The sequence below is a fragment of the Cyprinus carpio genome, chromosome A3, assembly GCF_018340385.1.
Source record: "Cyprinus carpio isolate SPL01 chromosome A3, ASM1834038v1, whole genome shotgun sequence".
NCBI lineage: Eukaryota > Metazoa > Chordata > Actinopteri > Cypriniformes > Cyprinidae > Cyprinus > Cyprinus carpio.
The window spans coordinates 860,655-877,889 of NC_056574.1; the positions used below are offsets into that span (position 1 = coordinate 860,655).

General features: G+C 40.2%; 2 protein-coding genes across 3 annotated transcripts; one reads left to right on the plus strand and one right to left on the minus strand.

Annotated features, from left to right (window-relative positions):
• Positions 1–472: 472 nt before the first annotated feature.
• Positions 473–8,615, minus strand: wbp1 (WW domain binding protein 1). The gene is made up of 4 exons (XM_019102080.2): positions 8,412–8,615; positions 7,485–7,587; positions 4,376–4,543; positions 473–2,664 (listed from the first exon to the last, which is right to left on the minus strand). The coding sequence occupies exons 1-4, from the start codon at positions 8,472–8,474 to the stop codon at positions 2,288–2,290; spliced, it is 711 nt and encodes a 236-aa protein (XP_018957625.1). The 5' UTR covers positions 8,475–8,615; the 3' UTR covers positions 473–2,287.
• Positions 8,616–8,802: 187 nt separating this feature from the next.
• On the plus strand, positions 8,803–15,659 carry LOC109087881 (ADP-ribosylation factor-like protein 3). Of its 2 annotated transcripts, none has more exons than XM_042715908.1 (6): positions 8,803–9,059; positions 13,121–13,264; positions 13,355–13,471; positions 14,426–14,476; positions 14,791–14,976; positions 15,312–15,659. In XM_042715908.1, the coding sequence occupies exons 1-6, from the start codon at positions 9,057–9,059 to the stop codon at positions 15,447–15,449; spliced, it is 639 nt and encodes a 212-aa protein (XP_042571842.1). In that variant the 5' UTR covers positions 8,803–9,056; the 3' UTR covers positions 15,450–15,659. The 2 variants fall into 2 exon arrangements, with proteins under 2 accessions (XP_042571842.1, XP_018957616.1); XM_019102071.2 differs by having other exon boundaries at positions 15,334–15,659.
• The last annotated feature ends 1,576 nt before the right edge of the window (positions 15,660–17,235 follow it).

The following is a 17,235-nucleotide window of genomic DNA, read 5'->3' on the forward strand; positions in this document are numbered from 1 at the left end:
ATATCTGCAAATGTATTATTGGATTTTCATGTCATAGTACAATAAAAGAAAAATAATAATAATAATACATACAGCACCTTTAAATTGCACTAATAACATTTTCTGTCCCACGTTTTCATTTATGATTCAGTCAGCTGTGCACAAATACTGCAGCATCAACACTAGTATTAGCTTTCAAACGAGTTCCAATATCCATACACAAAATGTTTTATTCCATGTTTATGCTCTTAAAAAAATATTTAATTGTTGAAAAATCAATTGAGAACAAGTGAGACTATCAGTCTTACAGTAGGAGTTCTGCAAGTTCTTTAAGTGATTTTTTTCCCCCAGATATTAGTACTAAGTTGTTCAAGAATTGTCTGCAGGTTTATTTTCCCACTACAGATTTCTAATAGGCTAATAGTCATCATCAATACAGTATGTTGCCTCAGTCAAACATGGTGTGAGCAGATGAACATCAGAAACACAGAGGGACGGCTCAGTGCCAAAGCTGGTTTATTATTTTTATTACAAAAATAAAATACAAATGACTATAGAGACACAGCAGACATCTTACTAAAGAACCGACAGTAGAAATGCCACACAGCTCTCAGTGCTGGAACCACAAACGTGTCTGTAGGTCTGTGAGCATTTCCATATCAGCTGCTATTTGGCAGAAATCATCATCATCATCATCATCATCATCAGCTGCTATCAGAAAACCTCACGGACTGTCAGATGAGTCAAGTATAGGCCAATTCACACCGCACAGACACACACCAACAAACAAGTTAGCAGTGTGATTTTGAATTTTATGAAAAATAACTGTCATGTTCACACTTTAGCAACAGACACCAAAAAATGCTGATTGAATATGTTCACACGGGTGAAAATAAACCCCGGCCTGGGTAACACACTGATCAGACAAAACCCAAAAAAACATGTTTGTTGGCGTTTATTTGTGCGGTTTGAACTGGCCTTAAAATGCATTACACACTTCAGCTGAGCACTACTATTATAAATGAGTATGAAGTCAAAACAGCTCAACGTGCTTATAGAACTGCGCCATGATGCAGGTTTGCGCTGTGATTTGGCTTGATATTAAATGTCTTTATTATAAACACACATTTGACAACAGACTTGGAGCTGTTCAATGTCAAAGGCTTTATATTTGAGAGCACCTGCGTAATGTGACAAACACCAGCGGTGCACAAAACAAACGCCTGAAATCATCCATAACGCCTCAGATTTCACCTGTAAATGGTATACAATCCATAAGCAACAGAGGCGTTATGAACAGAGTTTGTACACAAACTAAGAGAAACAAACTCCATGACAGACGGACACAGTAATGAGTGTCCAGTCAAGAAATGAACATGAACTAATTTCATTTGAATATAGAGAAAAAGAGTTGTTTGAATCGCGTGAACATGAATGGTATTGCTAAAACAGACGCCACAGCGCTACTGCAGCTCACAAAAGAGAGTCCTCATTTTTTGCATAGCCTAGTTAGCTAGTTAGTTAATCTAGATCTACACCAGGAAAGGCACAGAATCTGTAAACTTTGTGGGAATTGGGATGGAGTTGAAGAACTTTGAGAGGATGACAGCGTCCTTCAGTGCAACAGCAAACAAAACGGGGTTTGCAGCCACATTCAGAGGGTTGACTGAGACAAGCGTTCATGGAAACAAACACGACTGACATGAGAATACCAACCGGAAACATTCTGATCTTGATTTTAGCCCTTAATGCAGGAAACTTCAGTCTTCCTCTACAACATGACACTCATCGCCTTTTTCTGTGGCGTCATCTGATCATATCTGTGCTTCACTAATAAACATAAATCATAGATCATATATCATGTGACTGCAGCAGGTCACACACACACACACACGGGACGCCACATACAGATCAACACAAGCTTGTTTACAGCAGCGTATGAAACCGGTAAGGCCACGATGAGATATACACATGAGACGATCAGCTGACTGGGTGTTTATCTGCTCGACCAGCTCTCATGGGATTCCTCAGCACGCAAACATCATATAAAAGGACATGTACCACCTTGTGTGTTTGAGACAATGTGTGTCCTGCGGGAGGAGACACGTGTCGCTCTGTGTGTGTATGTGTGTGTCTCGCTCTGGGCTGAAGTCTCGGTGCAGCTGTGAGAAACAAACAGTGGTCTGGATCATTCGCTCAGTCTGTGAGAGGAAAGCGAGAGGGATGCTGGGAAACGTACAAACACGACGCAGTCAGACTGTAGAAAAAGTCTCTCACAAACTCCCTCATTCCTTATCCCGACGGGCCGTCACACACGGCGGTCGGTGGCGGCGGCGGGTTCGGGCGAGAGCTCTTTGCTGCTAAGGGTTTCACACTCGGAGCAGCAGCCACCGTCGGCTCCCTGACACAGCGATTCCTCCTCGGGCCCCGAACCCTCGTCCAGCTGGCACACGCACACCTCGATGCCCGAGTCACCAGTCACATGTCTGCGCCGGCCATTGGGCTCCTCATCCTCCTCCACCTCCACGGCCGTCTCAGGCACAGGCGGCTCCAGGACCACGGCTGCCTCCGTCCGGCCGCCGAGCACTGGGACGTCTGGAGGAGACTCTGAGTATGGCGGAGGAGGCGTGGGTGGGTGAGCGATCACCTCCTCATAGTCGGGTAGCTTACAGTCTGTCCAGAACCCTGAAAGTGATGGACACAAATGGGTCAGAGTGTTGCTCAACTTGACCAAAATAACAGACACAGCTGCTGCGCTCGTTTCAGCGCCGGCATGACACACGTTACAGCCTCTCATTAACAAATAGATGACAGGAGCACAACAGTGGGAGCTGGACGAGTGTCTGCATGTGTCTGACTAGCTAGCGTGTATGCAGTTAACTGGTTGATATTGAGGAGGACTGATGAACTAGGCTGATTATGGATCTTACTCTTTTGAATGGAAATTTGTTTTTAAATGACAATTGATCAAAGTACCATAAAACACCATAGTCCTTCACATGACTTCTGATGTAATATAACTACCCAACATCATTCACATTTGCCTTCACTGAAATATAGCAACTTTTGAGTCATATGGGCTAATGTTAGTATTACATTATATTTAGCTGTGAACATCTTTGAGAACATCTCCTTTGTATCATGGAAGAACAAACAGCATAGAGATAAGTAAATGAGGTCATGTTATTTTTAAGGCCAAATTTTAATTATTAACTACAACTTTTGCCTCAATCTCCTAATTGGCAGCTTTTTAACAGTTAGTAAGATAGTTAATAGTGAGAACTAGTCCCCAAAGTAAATGCTAATTTTAATGTGTGTGCGAATGAGTCCTTTAAATCACAGCATGACCGTCTCAAGGTTTGCACTATAAAAAAAAAAAAAAAAGATATCTGAACACCCTGGTCATCTCATGTCAAGCGACACCAAATTTTACAGTATTTTCTGATCATTTCTGTAAAATTTAATCTAAAATAATCCAAACACGCAGATTAGATCAATGGTTGAATGGGTTACAGATATTTCTGTGCTTTAAAGAGGATGAATGAAGACTCCTGAAAGATCTTTAGTTATTTTAAATCCCACATCATTGTTACTGTTGTCCCCTAGACAGTACTGCTGCGAATATCAGAAACTAGTCAAGCTCACTAGTGAGCTGTTGAGCAGTTGCACATCCTAGGGCTGCATATTGTCATGCATATTTTGTCAGTAAAGCTGGTTCTGTGATTAGTAGTAAAGCTCCATCACCTGCTTTCAGGTGGACCAGCATTTACTACAGAGCCGTAGTTGATGATGTGGCTTCTTAAACAGAATAATTAAGGCACACAATATTTCATTGTATTCTAAGCAGAGATAATGGCTATGTCAATTAGCATTTCATTATAGATATACTTTATTATGATGAAAATTATAATAAGAAGAACTCTGATAAATCATAGATTGCCGTAGTTGTGTGTTTATTAGTCATGTTGAATCAACGAAAGAAGTTAAATCTTCTGTTTATTCAGCTGCAGCAACAGGCATTTCCTGGATTTCTTCTTCGGGGCATATTTGGATTTTCAGCGCGAATGCGCCCTCTGGCCTTCAGATGGAGATTTACTACTGATCACAGAACTCTGCTTCACTGAAGATATGAATGGGAATTGCAGCTTCTGCCTAATCGTGATTTATTGCCTTTGCAATTTAATTTTGATTTATTGTGCAGCCCTAGCACATCCTGACCATCTTTACAGTGCAATGTGGCCATTTCTGAAGAGAACAATGTGCAGAAACTCACGTCAGAGATGACTGTTACACTATGACAAACCGCTATATGCGTGTGAAGCATCATGCTGAATGCTCTTATGAGCTGATGACAGGTCAGACGTCTGTGATGGTGTGGTGTGGACACAGTACTCACGTAAATTGAGAGGAGGAGGAGTGATGAAGGAGCTGGAGGCACCCTGATATGCCATCAGACTGATCTCTCTCTGTCTCTGCTCCTGCTGCAGGCGCATCTTGACACGCCGGTGTCTGTATGCGCAGCAGCAGCTCAGCATGATGATGAGGGTCCACACCAACCAGAACCCTACAGACACACACCATCATCAGTCCTTGCATACCGTCACACTGCTCTAAATATCAGTCATGTGATTAATGCCAACACTCATCATCATGTGATCTCGCCAAACGCATCTCTAGATGATTGACAGGTGGCTCTTGACTTCATGTCATGCGTTTTTTTAACTTTCAGTGACTCAATCAAATGTTTAATACCAGTAATTTACCTGATTCAACAAATAGATTGTTGACAAATCCATTTCAGCACAAATGCATTTAAGTATTTACAGAAATTATGTCTCCGTACAGATATACAGTGCACTGCATAAATGAGTACACCTCCTCTGAAACTTAAATTCAGCAATTGCTCTTACTTAGAAAACATGTTAGGGATCTTTAAAGATATATTGTTCCAACAAGTCTGCTTGATCAGCTACCAAAGAAGAATGTTAAAATTATTCTGGAAAATAAGACTTTATCTAAGTAATATAATGTTGTGTTGCAAAAATGAGTACACCCTTCTGAAAGTTACTAAATAAAAAATCTGGTGTAAGTTTAAGGCAATTTTTGGCAATTTTTTCAGATGCAAAATTCACTTTTACACTGTGTTTGCATATAATGTGTTTTAGTAGTGTGTGGACACAACCACCCTACAATGACAAAAATCCACTCTCTACTTTTTTTAATCCCCCAAATAAACAAAGTCTCAATAATCAAGCGTTTTAATTTTCTGAGTAATATGATGCCATATTGCTCAGGCACCAGCCACAACCACTGATGGACTGGCCCTTATTAGCATAGCTCCGTCCTCAGCCAGTTGTACGCTGTCTGCCATTTTCTCCGCGCTCGAAGAGTTGTAGCCACAACAATCAGTTGTAAGCAATGCAGTTGTTTTGTAGTTGGATGTAAAAGTGAACATAAGAGTCTTAATTTTCTCTCGACATCTGAGCCACTGAGGACACAGTGGATTAGTTTTGTTTTTGATCAGAATCAGAAAAAGCTTTATTGCCATGTGTGCTTACCAAGCGGCAACCTCCGGCACGCTCTCGTGAAACCAACACAAAAGTGACAAAAACTGCAATTCCTCGACTGACCGCTAGAGGCTGGCTGCAAAAGGGAGTCAATCCCTTTGTTTCTCCAAGTTAAAATGCCCAACTTTACAGCAAATAAAAAACCTTTACAGTCTGGTTCAAAAAATTACTTGGGTCTATATAGCTAATTTTGCCCTTCATGACAACAGTGAGGGGGTGATTTTTTTTTAGAACTCATCCATTTAAATTATATTAAGCCCTAAAGTTCTGCATAATTAAAGGCATGTGTAACAGAGGCCAGCGAGTAGGTGCTGTGCAGGTAAACCTCACTCCCCGATCTCTCAATAGACGCACTAACGACTGACGCTAGTGGCTGCAGTCTTTTAGCCTCATTGTTAGTGCGTCCGCCTCCCATGCTGGAGACCCGGGTTCGAGGCCCACTTGGAGCAAGGACGAGGTGTGGTGGTGAGGACCCGGGAGAGAGGGGTTACACGTGGTCAACTTGAGTGAAAGGTGGATTGCGCTGCTGACACTGCCGTTGAGCTAGGTGGGCGTGGCTTCAGCAACCAGCTCCTGCCTTTTTGCCCAATTTCGATTATCCGGGAGTGACGCGCGGTGACACGCTGCCAAGATGGTGACGGCACGCTCCGCCCACTTTGAGCTTCAAAAACACTCTTCAGAATACTACGGATGACATCACGGACCATGTTTTTATATAGTCTATGGTGCTTACACACACACAAGGAATTTGTCTTGGTGACAGAGGCTTCCAGTGCACAAAAAGATTGACAAGTGACAGGACACCGATAACAAAATAAAAATAAGTAAGTAAAAATAAATATGTAAAAACAATTCACAAAAAGACAGTAGACAGTATATTGTATGTGGAGAACTCCAGACCGAGGTGGCTATCCGTGGTGACATCTTGTTACTAAGGTAATGTACCACCGAAAGGTAAAAAGGGTGTTGTTTTACACGGCCACTGAGGAATTTTAACCAAAGTATGTTGCAGACATTTCACAAAGACCCTAAAAAATCATATCAACTTGTGGAAAATGGGCATCCAATGTCCCCTTTAAAAGTGGTGTATAGCCATACTCGGGCTTAATGGTGACAACAATGGAACCACTTGAGAAAGAACCTGTCAGGAGATTTATTTCTTAGCACAAAAGAGGACAATGGTACAAGAAGAACAATGTGTGAAAATGTACAGAAGTAAAACAGAAATTCAAAAACAATGCACTTGTGAAAAGGCCCCTGAAATAATCAGGTGTTCACTTTAAGTTCTGTGTCTCAGAGCCGGCAAAAGCTATGAAAAGAGTGACACTTTATCTCACTGAGTAAGATGCAGCATGAAGAAGTGACCTGAATGGTTATTTATCCACACCAGAACTACCTACTGTAGCCAAAGCACAACTTTTTCCAAGGCCCATATTTACAAAATATAGATTTCTGGGAATCCATACTCTGGTCTCATAAGACCAAGTCAATAATTTTGAATCTAACAGCATCCAAAATGTTTTGGTGTTGCTAGATGAGTACAGTGAGAAGTGCCTGATTCCCACAGTGACATTCAGTGCTAGTAAAAGCTCTTCTATAGGGATGTATGAGTGCTGAAGGTGTGTGGGAGTTGCGCTTTATCAACCCTGTCATGAATTACCATAATGAGAATACAGAGGATAGTGTATTTAAATACAGTTTCAATGTCTCAATGCAAAAAACGAGCCCTAAAACAAGCTTTGTTTTCATTAAGCAAAACCTAATTTTCCATTTATTCCTTTTGATTTTGAGCTGAAATATGATCTGAACATGCTCAGGCTGGTGGACCAAACACCTCACTAGCATTGTACAGTCATGCGTGTGAGCCTGAACCACATACGGGTGGGTGTGTGTTTATGTGTGAGAGAGTGAGAGAGAGAGAGAGCTGCTTGCACTTACACCAGAGCTCGTAATAGTATGTGCAGCACTCAGTCTCGCCACAACAGTAGCCCATCTCACAGCGGTACTGTTCATTGTTCACGCCGAAACAAAACTCCTTCCCCTGTCAAACAAACACAAGCATTGAGTGAAAGACAACAGCACAGATCTGAGCTCTTCATCATGCACACTCCAGGCTTTACATCAGCGTTTGTGTTGGAGGACTGACAGTAAACACTCACAACACTCAGAGAAAGAGTGTGACTCCTTTATTAGGAGCACAAAGGCAAATTCATTGTTTGAAAACCACTCACCACTCAAAATCTGATTTCTGTGTCAAAAAGCACATATTGGTCTGAAATTATAAGGACAAAGTAATGCAAGTAAAGTTGAAACCAATCAATAAATATGAACCATTATATATAAAATAATATCAAATTAAAGAAATTGGGTCCTCAAATATAATACTGTATAAATCAATAGAAAACACTGTGTTGCCTGTTGGACAGGTGAGTCTTTATTTGCTTGTGAACTATGATGGGCGCTGGATATTTTACCTACACAATAACCTTTAAAAACAATCAATACGAGTCAAACCTAAACCTCACAAACACACAAAGCCGGCGAATTCACTAAACACCCTACAGACATACTAAAACACTGCAGACGCCCCACAATCACAAACACTAAAGTACAAACCAACAACAATAACCACCATGTTTTGTATCTAATCTTTTCATGTCCTGAATGTCTGTGACTTTCAAATGTAAAATACTAATATTTGTTTTAAATATATCCCGTAAGAAAGGACATAAGGTGTTTATAACCATTGTTACACGATGCTGGATTTATGGCTTTATCTGAGTTGTTTATCGAGGCCTCGCTCCGTGCTGATCCCGGAGCTTGAGTTCAACACTCGCCGCCTCAAAGTCCGCGCCGCCGGCTTACCTGAACTAAACACGCCCCTGTACAGAGAAGCCCCACCACGGAGCCCAGCAGCTTCTGTGGCATCTTGCTGCGTTTTTCTTTCCAAACTCGAGCGGAAACATAAAGCTTCAGTTGAACAGACGAGAAGACTGTCCGTGCGACATGTTTGTGTTCATGGGTGTGATTTCATGTGGATCACATACAGAGGGCAGCAGCATCACATTCAGCTACAACAATAACAGCAGTAAAAGCGACACTGAAACCAGCTGAAAGCTGAAACACATCCGCTGCTGTTTCTCATTATATCTCTGTAAGTAGGTGACTAATACGTGAGGATCGATATATTTATCGGTCTATAATATGAAAAAAAAAAACTTTTGTTCTCATTCAATTAACGTGCATTTTTTTCTACAACGGCAAATCATATAAATTATGAATTGTTAAATGTTCTACTGAACATCTTAATTAAAAACTACAAAACGTATAAAAAAAACTAATACATATCCTTTTTTTTTGGAAAGAATACGTTTTTATTCAACGCGGACATTTTGCATAGTTTAAGTTATTTTAATTGTAACGCGGCATTGAGGCTTTATTATTCCCCTGACGTCAACCGGATGACATCAAAAGCGCGTTCTGGGAGACAGCGTGAGCGCGCACTGAGGAATGGTGAGTATCTCGGCTGATATCGCATATACTCTCTCTCTCACACACACACACACACACTCATTTATATATGATGAACAGTCTGATTGCTTAAGTTTCTCTCGGTTTGATCATTTTTAAATCACTTTTTCTAGCGGTTTATATTGAAAACTATTCGTTGTTTGAAGACGCCTTTCTTTATAGTATCCTAATAAACAGCACTTAACGGTTTATTATAACGCACTAGAAATAGGCCTAATTAGAAATGTATTTTGTTTGTTTTTAAGTATTGGTAAGAAGTTATTTAAACCTGTAAATGCATATAGCCTTACGCATCGATACGAACCTTTAACAGAACTTCGATGTTTCACTTTTCTCATTTAAATTAAGGTAGATATTAGATCATATGAATGTAGTATGAAGGACATTGTGTCTGTTGAGTGTTTACTGTACATATGGCACATAAACTGGCTTAAAGTTTATTTTGGTTAGCAGCACGTGGAGCTCTGTGTTAATCTGTGTCAGTCCTAATCAAAGCAGCTGATTAGTTCATCAGATCACAGTCTTGTGTGATTGGTTCAGGACCCGAATAAGCTCCTCTACTCAGGATGACGAGACAGAAGCTGGTTGTGGCTAGAAGGGATACAGCAAAAACCGGAAGCTAACAATAAATTGAATTTTCTACCTGTTAGATTGTGTTTTATTAATGTCTACACCTACCCCAACCCTAAAGCTACCCCTTACAATAATGCAAAAATAGTAATTATTGTTGTACAGTGTGAGAAAAATTACGCTATATTGATGTGCGCATGTCCAGTAGTTTTTGCTGTATGCCATCTAGCCTTTACCACAGAAGTTCTGGGGCCTCATGTCTAAAACTTTACGTAGATTTTAACTTTAAGTGTTAAGAGTTCTTCTCATTCTTTTCCACTGGCCAAATAATATCTTAAATTGTTTTAAACAAATCAAATGTACAAAATTTTGCCTTAAAGGGTAAACATATATTGTAGGATATTATGTTAAGTTTTTGACTCTACTGAAGCATAAATATGCCATAAAATGTTTGCATATATTTAAGAAACATGCTAAGATAACATACATGTTTATCTGAAAAACAATGCTACAGTCAGTTATTCTCCTTTGAAAATGTGTGTTCTGGGCCGGAATGTCTGTCGTTGTTTTGGTTTGTGAAACCCGCCCACTGCCAGTTTACCCAATCGTACTGGTAAAATACAATTGGGTCAAGTGCGCTTGTTCCTGTTGGTGTCGTCAATCTGGCAACCTACGTGTGCCAAGTCTGAAGAGGAGGGGCCAGGTGAAAAAACCCTCTCCAATATTTTGAATTTGGACTGCAATACCTAGTTCAACCACTTGGTGTCAATCCTACGGCACCTTTAAATGGAAAGAGATAGGCCAAATTTTTTTTGTTTTTGTTTTCTTCTTCAAATAAATGTCTGACTCACCGCGTCAATAACAAAACATTTTGAGAATAAAATGTTCATATCTTACAGTTTCGTTGGTTTTCTTTCTTTACCAAGAAGTGGTTTTTTTCAGATTATTTGTTATAGATGGGGTGTTGTTATCAATACGCTACTGTCTGTCTGCGTGACACCTGCATGCAGAGGATCTACAATGTCATCGGACCTGTTCAAACCAGCGACTGTTTGATCAACAAGCACGTCCTTATGTCTGTCATTACCGTCTATGTTCCAACGCCATCAACTCTCTGGGAAGGAAGTATTTATTTATGTGATTTTGGTCAAGGCACCGAAGCCATAAATTCTCTCCGGGCGCTGCAGCATAAATGCTCCGGGTGTGTGTTCACTGTTGTGTGAGTGCACTTTGGATGGGTTAAACGCAGAGCACAAATTCTGAGTATAGGTCACCATACTTGGCTGTATGTCACGTCACTTTCATCAGACAAAGTCAAATTCACATCAACGATCAATATTCGCTCAAAAATATTTTCTAAAAACATGAGTTTTGCTATTTATAACACAATTGTCATGCGCCATATTTGCTGTGGTGAAAAACATTAAAACACAGCAGGAAAATTGTTCAAAATCAGCACATCCACTACAAATATTTCTAGCCTATTCAAAGTCATGATAACAACATGAATGTTGTAACTTATGGATAATGATTTCATGAAATTTCAGTGCTTAACTCCATTAATGAGAGTGTCATGTTTAATCTAAATGTGTATATGAAATGTAAAACAGACTTTAAAATCATTCCTATCATTATTCCACAATTTAAAAGAGTGCATACACAGAGAAACGACAAACAACAAGTGCTACTCTACAATGCTGAAAAACACGTTTGATTTGTCAGTGGCAAATCCTTTAAATATGCAAACGTACTTACAGACTGTGAGTCAGAACAGCCGACATTGTAGTCTTCTCTCCCAGGATCAGGAAACAGTCTTCCATAAAATGCATTGCTCACATTGGGGAAGTCGTGGCCTAGTGGTTAGAGAGTTTGACTCATAACCCTAAGGTTGTGGGTTCAAGTCTCGGGCTGGCAATACCACGACTGAGGTGCCCTTGAGCAAGGCACCGAACCCCCAACTGCTCCCCGGGTGCCACAGCATAAATGGCTGTCTTCTGCTCCGGGTGTGTGTTCACTGCTGTGTGTGTGCACTTTGGATGGGTTAACTGCAGAGCACGAATTCTGAGTATTGGTCACCATACTTGGCTGTATGTCGCTTCACTTTCACTTTTGTATATTTGGGTTGAACTGTTCTGGAACAGTGTTGTAAATCAACTTAACCACTGATTTCTAGTTGTGTCCTCTTTTGGAAGGCCAAACAAAGCATTTTCACTTTCACAACGAAACAGCGTCTCCACAACATGAGACATAAAATTTGATGTAGACATTAAATTTAAATTTATGCATTTAGCAGATGCTTTTATCCAAAGTGACTTACAGTGCATTCAGGCTATCAATTTTTACTTATCATGTGCTCCCAGGGAATCAAACCCACAACCTTGCGCTTGTTAACACAATGCTCTACCACTTGAGCTACAGGAACACTTAACACTAACACTAACATAGACATGTGGGGGGGGTGTTTAAATGAGGCGTTTTAGGAGGGCATGGACGAGTCTAAACTTTTATTAAGAATATCTCTTTGGGTTTGAGACTTTAGACTTTGCAACTTTAGGGATGTTATCTATTCACGAACAGCATGTAACATATGGAATTACATTTGGTTCAATAAAAATGAACGTAACTTTATGGAACTGAACGTAACTTTTTCAGAAACTATCAAAAATATGCCATTACAAAAGAAGAAAAACACAATGAAAATGAAAAAAAATGAACTCAGTCGCACAAATTTAACAGGCTCTTCAAATATGCTTCATTCTTTGTTAACGTTTTTCAAAGATTCGTTTTCGGTAATCGTGGATTCTGAATACATTGCCACAGATTTCGCTTATGCTTCACAGTTTTTCGTTTGGTTTTTTGGCACAAACCTCTCGTGGGGGTGGGCTTAACAGTGATCTACTCTGATTGGATAGTGAGCTTTTGATGGACAGGTGCTCTCTGACCGGGAAGTACAGACATCGCTCGGTGGCAAACAAAGCATTCAGTGCATTCAGATTATCAATTTTTACCTATCATGTGTTCCCGGGAAAACAAAGCCCCAACCTTGCGCTTGGTAACGCAATGCTCTACCACTTGAGCTACAGGAACACTTGAACAAAAAGAGCTTGTAAAATCAATGTCAGATTTAAATCTTTGTATAAACTAATTTACAGGGAAGAACCTGTAATATCACATCATATGACCCCTTTAATATAAGTGTGTTGGCCAGATATAATTACGTTGTAAAGACAAAATATTGGTCCCATGAGGAAACCAATTAAATTAAATTGTACTAGATACCTTTTGTTTGTTTGGCTGGTCGCCTTGATTATTTATTTATTTATTTATTTATTTTTTGAAAATTTAAAATCGCAGAATGTTTTCTGTAGCCTAAGGGTTCAGGTTATGGTTAGGCTCAGAGGATACAATATAAAGTTTGTACAATATAAAAACCATGTCTATGGAAAGTCCTAAAAAAACACTGTGTGTGTCAGGGCCTGCTGTCAGTCTTAAGGAGACTGAAGAACTCTCCTGAGCAGGAGGTTCGAATCCTCCTGTTGGGTTTGGACAATGCAGGCAAGACCACCATACTGAAGCAGCTGGCATCAGAGGACATCAGCCACATTACGCCTACACAGGTCAGTCTGACATAGATCACAGCAATACATTTTCTGACCAAACCTCTGCAGTGTCATTCGCTCTCAACATGGTGATGTCTTTCTAAACAGGGCTTCAACATAAAGAGTGTCCAGTCTCAAGGGTTCAAACTAAATGTTTGGGATATCGGTGGACAGCGGAAGATCAGACCTTACTGGAGGAACTACTTTGAGAACACCGATCTCCTGGTGTTTATAGTTCATTAAATGTCTCTTGTGTTTTATTTGGAGAGTATTTTGGAAAATCTTTGGTTTGTATAATTACAGTTTTCCTCATTATTGTTAAAGTCAACATGAAATCAGCATTGACATTGGTTTATTTGTGTTCCTGCTTATGTTGTGAATGATCCATCAGTGATATTCCTGTAAAGAAAGTACTGTTTGTCTTCATAGTTACTTATTAAAAAGTTATCTCTTGCTCCACCTCTGAAACATTTTCTGCTGATATTACCCATGTTACACCGGCTGCTGGTTCATGTGAACCAATAGTTACAATAGTCATGTAATGCAGTCTTGCCAATAGTTAACATAGTAATTTAATAATGCTGGTTAATGTCATAATATCAGTATCCACCTTATGTTACACATAAGAGCGGCACAGCCATTTGTATCTTGAATGTGTGAGACTTCTGTCCACTTCCAGTTATTTTAGCTGTACGAAAACAGTCTGTTATGATGCTTGATATTGCAAACTGGTATTTCTTCTCATATTACTTTAATGTTATTTACTTTACTTTAATTATAAACACACTGTTTTGTAGCACAAATAGTTTCACTGTTTACTGCACTTTGTTATACTTGTAGTTCTTTACCTGTAGCGGCTGATGAATCCGAAGTCTTGCACATTCACAGAAAATCTTACTTCTGCTTTTAAAAAAATACGGCTGAGAGGTGCTTAATCTACGCTTAAATATGAAGTGAGCATAAATTTGGTTTAGGAGATGCTCTGGATACTGATGGACACTCTCATGGTGGGCTTTATACCATGGTACGTCCATGACACTGCAGAAGTAAAATGGGTTACGAATGTGGTTTCATGTTGAATTTAGGTGAATTTGATTTGATCCAGTATTATTTCTATCAGCAGTTGTTAACTTCATACAAACAGATGAGATCACACTAATGACTGTTGATTTATTACAGATTTATGTGATTGACAGCTCAGACAGAAAACGCTTTGATGAAACGGCACAGGTGAGACCTTCATCACTGTCTGTATTATATATCAGCGGACAGTAAGCTGCCATTTAAATTTCACTGAATATGAAGAGATTGTTAAGCAATATGTGGAAGAAAACCACATGTTGTCAGTGGACCATCAGCCAGTCTAATAATGTTGACATTTTTCTTCTTGAAAACCTAACCTCACTAAATGATGGCCCTCTCTCTCTCTCACTTCACTGTCTCTCTGTGTGTGTGTGTGTGTGTGTGTGTGTGTGTGTGTGTGTGTGTGTGTGTGTGTGTGTGTGTGTGTGTGTGTGTGTGTGTGAAATGTCCACCGTCATCAGGAGTTGGCAGAGTTGCTCGATGAGGAGAAACTGAACATGGTGCCCCTGTTAATATTTGCCAACAAGCAGGACATGACGATGGCAGCGACGGCAGCAGAGATCGCAGAGAGCCTGAACCTGCACACCATACGAGACCGGATATGGCAGATCCAGCCCTGCTCTGCTCTCACTGCAGAGGGAGTCCAGGTACACACACACACACACAAACACACACACACACTGGTATTCCTATCATTATGGGTTTATTCCATAGGCATAATGTTTTTTCTACTGTACAGTACAAACTTTATTTTCTATCCCCTAACCCTAGCCCTCACACAAAACTACAGGCATTTTTTGTTTTCAAAAAACTTAATATGATTCATAAGCTAGAAAACATGGCGACCAAAAAAATGCCCCTACATGGTCAGAATTTACTGGTATTACTCCAGTAAATTCTGTGGAGACATTTGATCCCCATAATGTATGGAATACCAGCTACACACACACATACAGTGTTCATGTGAGAGACACTGATGTAGACATGCTCTCTGTCTGCTGTAGGAAGGGATGGTCTGGCTCTGCAGGAACATTCCCACCAGGAGGAAATGACTGACCAGAGTTTGAATTTAATCTTGAGTCAGTGCTGCTGCTGCAAGACCCTGTATTCTGTGTTGTAATGTATTTATCAGCAGGGACACGTTCTCCTGTTCGTAAAATGGCCAATGACAAGCACCAGCTGGGTTTTTTATTGATGGGATGCTCAAGTATAGTATTTATTTGTAGAGAAGCTTTTATAGGCCAGGTTTTCACACTAATGATCTCATCCGGTCACTGATGATGACAATTTACTGGTGTTATTGGTAATAAACAAGTTTCATTTAGAACTATTAGTGCCTCTTTGTGTTTGTCTTGTGAATCACTAGATTCTCTGAACGAATATGCAGTTCTTCATGATGAACACTAGATGGACACCTTTCCCAGCATTCACTATTATTGTGCTGCAGCAACACTGATGGGCAGAAAAGCATTTTCATACACAACAGCAAATTATGAGTTATATGAGCAATCAAGTTTAGTCCCGTTTTATCCACTTGTAATGGAGATAGTGATCAGTGAGAAGAGTCTCCCTGTATCACAGGCCTCTCTGCCACAAAACACTCCCTCAGTGCTAGACTCATTTTAGCCTGCAGTTTTGCACCTGTGCATCTTTCTTGCATTTACAATAAGTCAAAACGCACCACCTCACTATTCAATTTCCAGAGTTCTCACCTTGTTCACCATGATTTACCACGAGGCGGTGGCATTCTCCTTCGGTAATTGGCTCGAGCCCGGCGCTTTGCTCTTATGGGACATTTACATATGACTCTCTTTCCAAGACCTCTAATAGATCTCCAATACAATTTGCATTTATATAGCCCACTTCATAGCTACATGATTTGAGTGTTTTGCCATTATGAAAACCCAGCAGCCCAGCCTTGACTTGCTCGTGTTCTCACGCTCTTCTTGGTCCGGAGTTGGACACTCAGCTGGAGCTCAAGGTGAATCAGCAGTCAGCATTCAGACAGATGGCGGGGCGAGGGAATTCTGCTGAACGGACAGATCAGGACTGCAGACAGAAGAGAAAAAACACTCTTCAGCACAGAACCCCTCACTGTTATATGCTAAAAAAATTTAATTTGTTAAACTTTTAATGAATTGTATAAGTTTTATGGTTTCAATTAATTAGACATACTATTTGATGAATACAGTTTAACTTAACTATTAAAACAGAATCCAGAAGGGCCCTATGCTTCTGAGAAGACTGAAAACAGTTCTAGATGTTTGACTCTTCCAATCAGAGTTTTGGTTTCTGGGTTCCCATCCGTGGTCCTGGTCCGACAGATCTGCACATTTGGTATTACTCCTTTGTCTGACACACCCATGTTAGGTTTCTACTGATTAGATTCGGGTGCTTTTTATTAGGGAGACATACAAAATGTGAGATGTTGGGAACCATTGCTAAACCACTAGAACACAAGTTTGACTTTATATATTATACATGCTGAAGGCTTTGTTGTCCTGACAGGAATCTAAGTGGAACAGTTACTTGCTGTATTCAACATCATCCTTAATACAGTAGTTCTGATCCATGTTCCTGGAGCCCACCAACACTGCACATTTTGCATGTCTCCTTGTCTGGCACACACATTTCATGTTTTGGAGTCTTTACTAATGAACTGATGACCTGAATCAGGTGTTTAATTAAGGAGACATGCAAAATGTACACTGATTGCTGAGATGAGGCTGATTGAATGCACTCAAGAATGTGCACTATGGTTTTAGATCCCCACTCTTATTTCATCACACTCGACATCACTATCCCGGGAGCGTTTAATAATACTGAATAAATGTTACACAAGTTATCAATGAGCAACAAAGGTAGCAAACGAAAAGAATAAGGATAGCAGCAACAGTTTCAAAGCT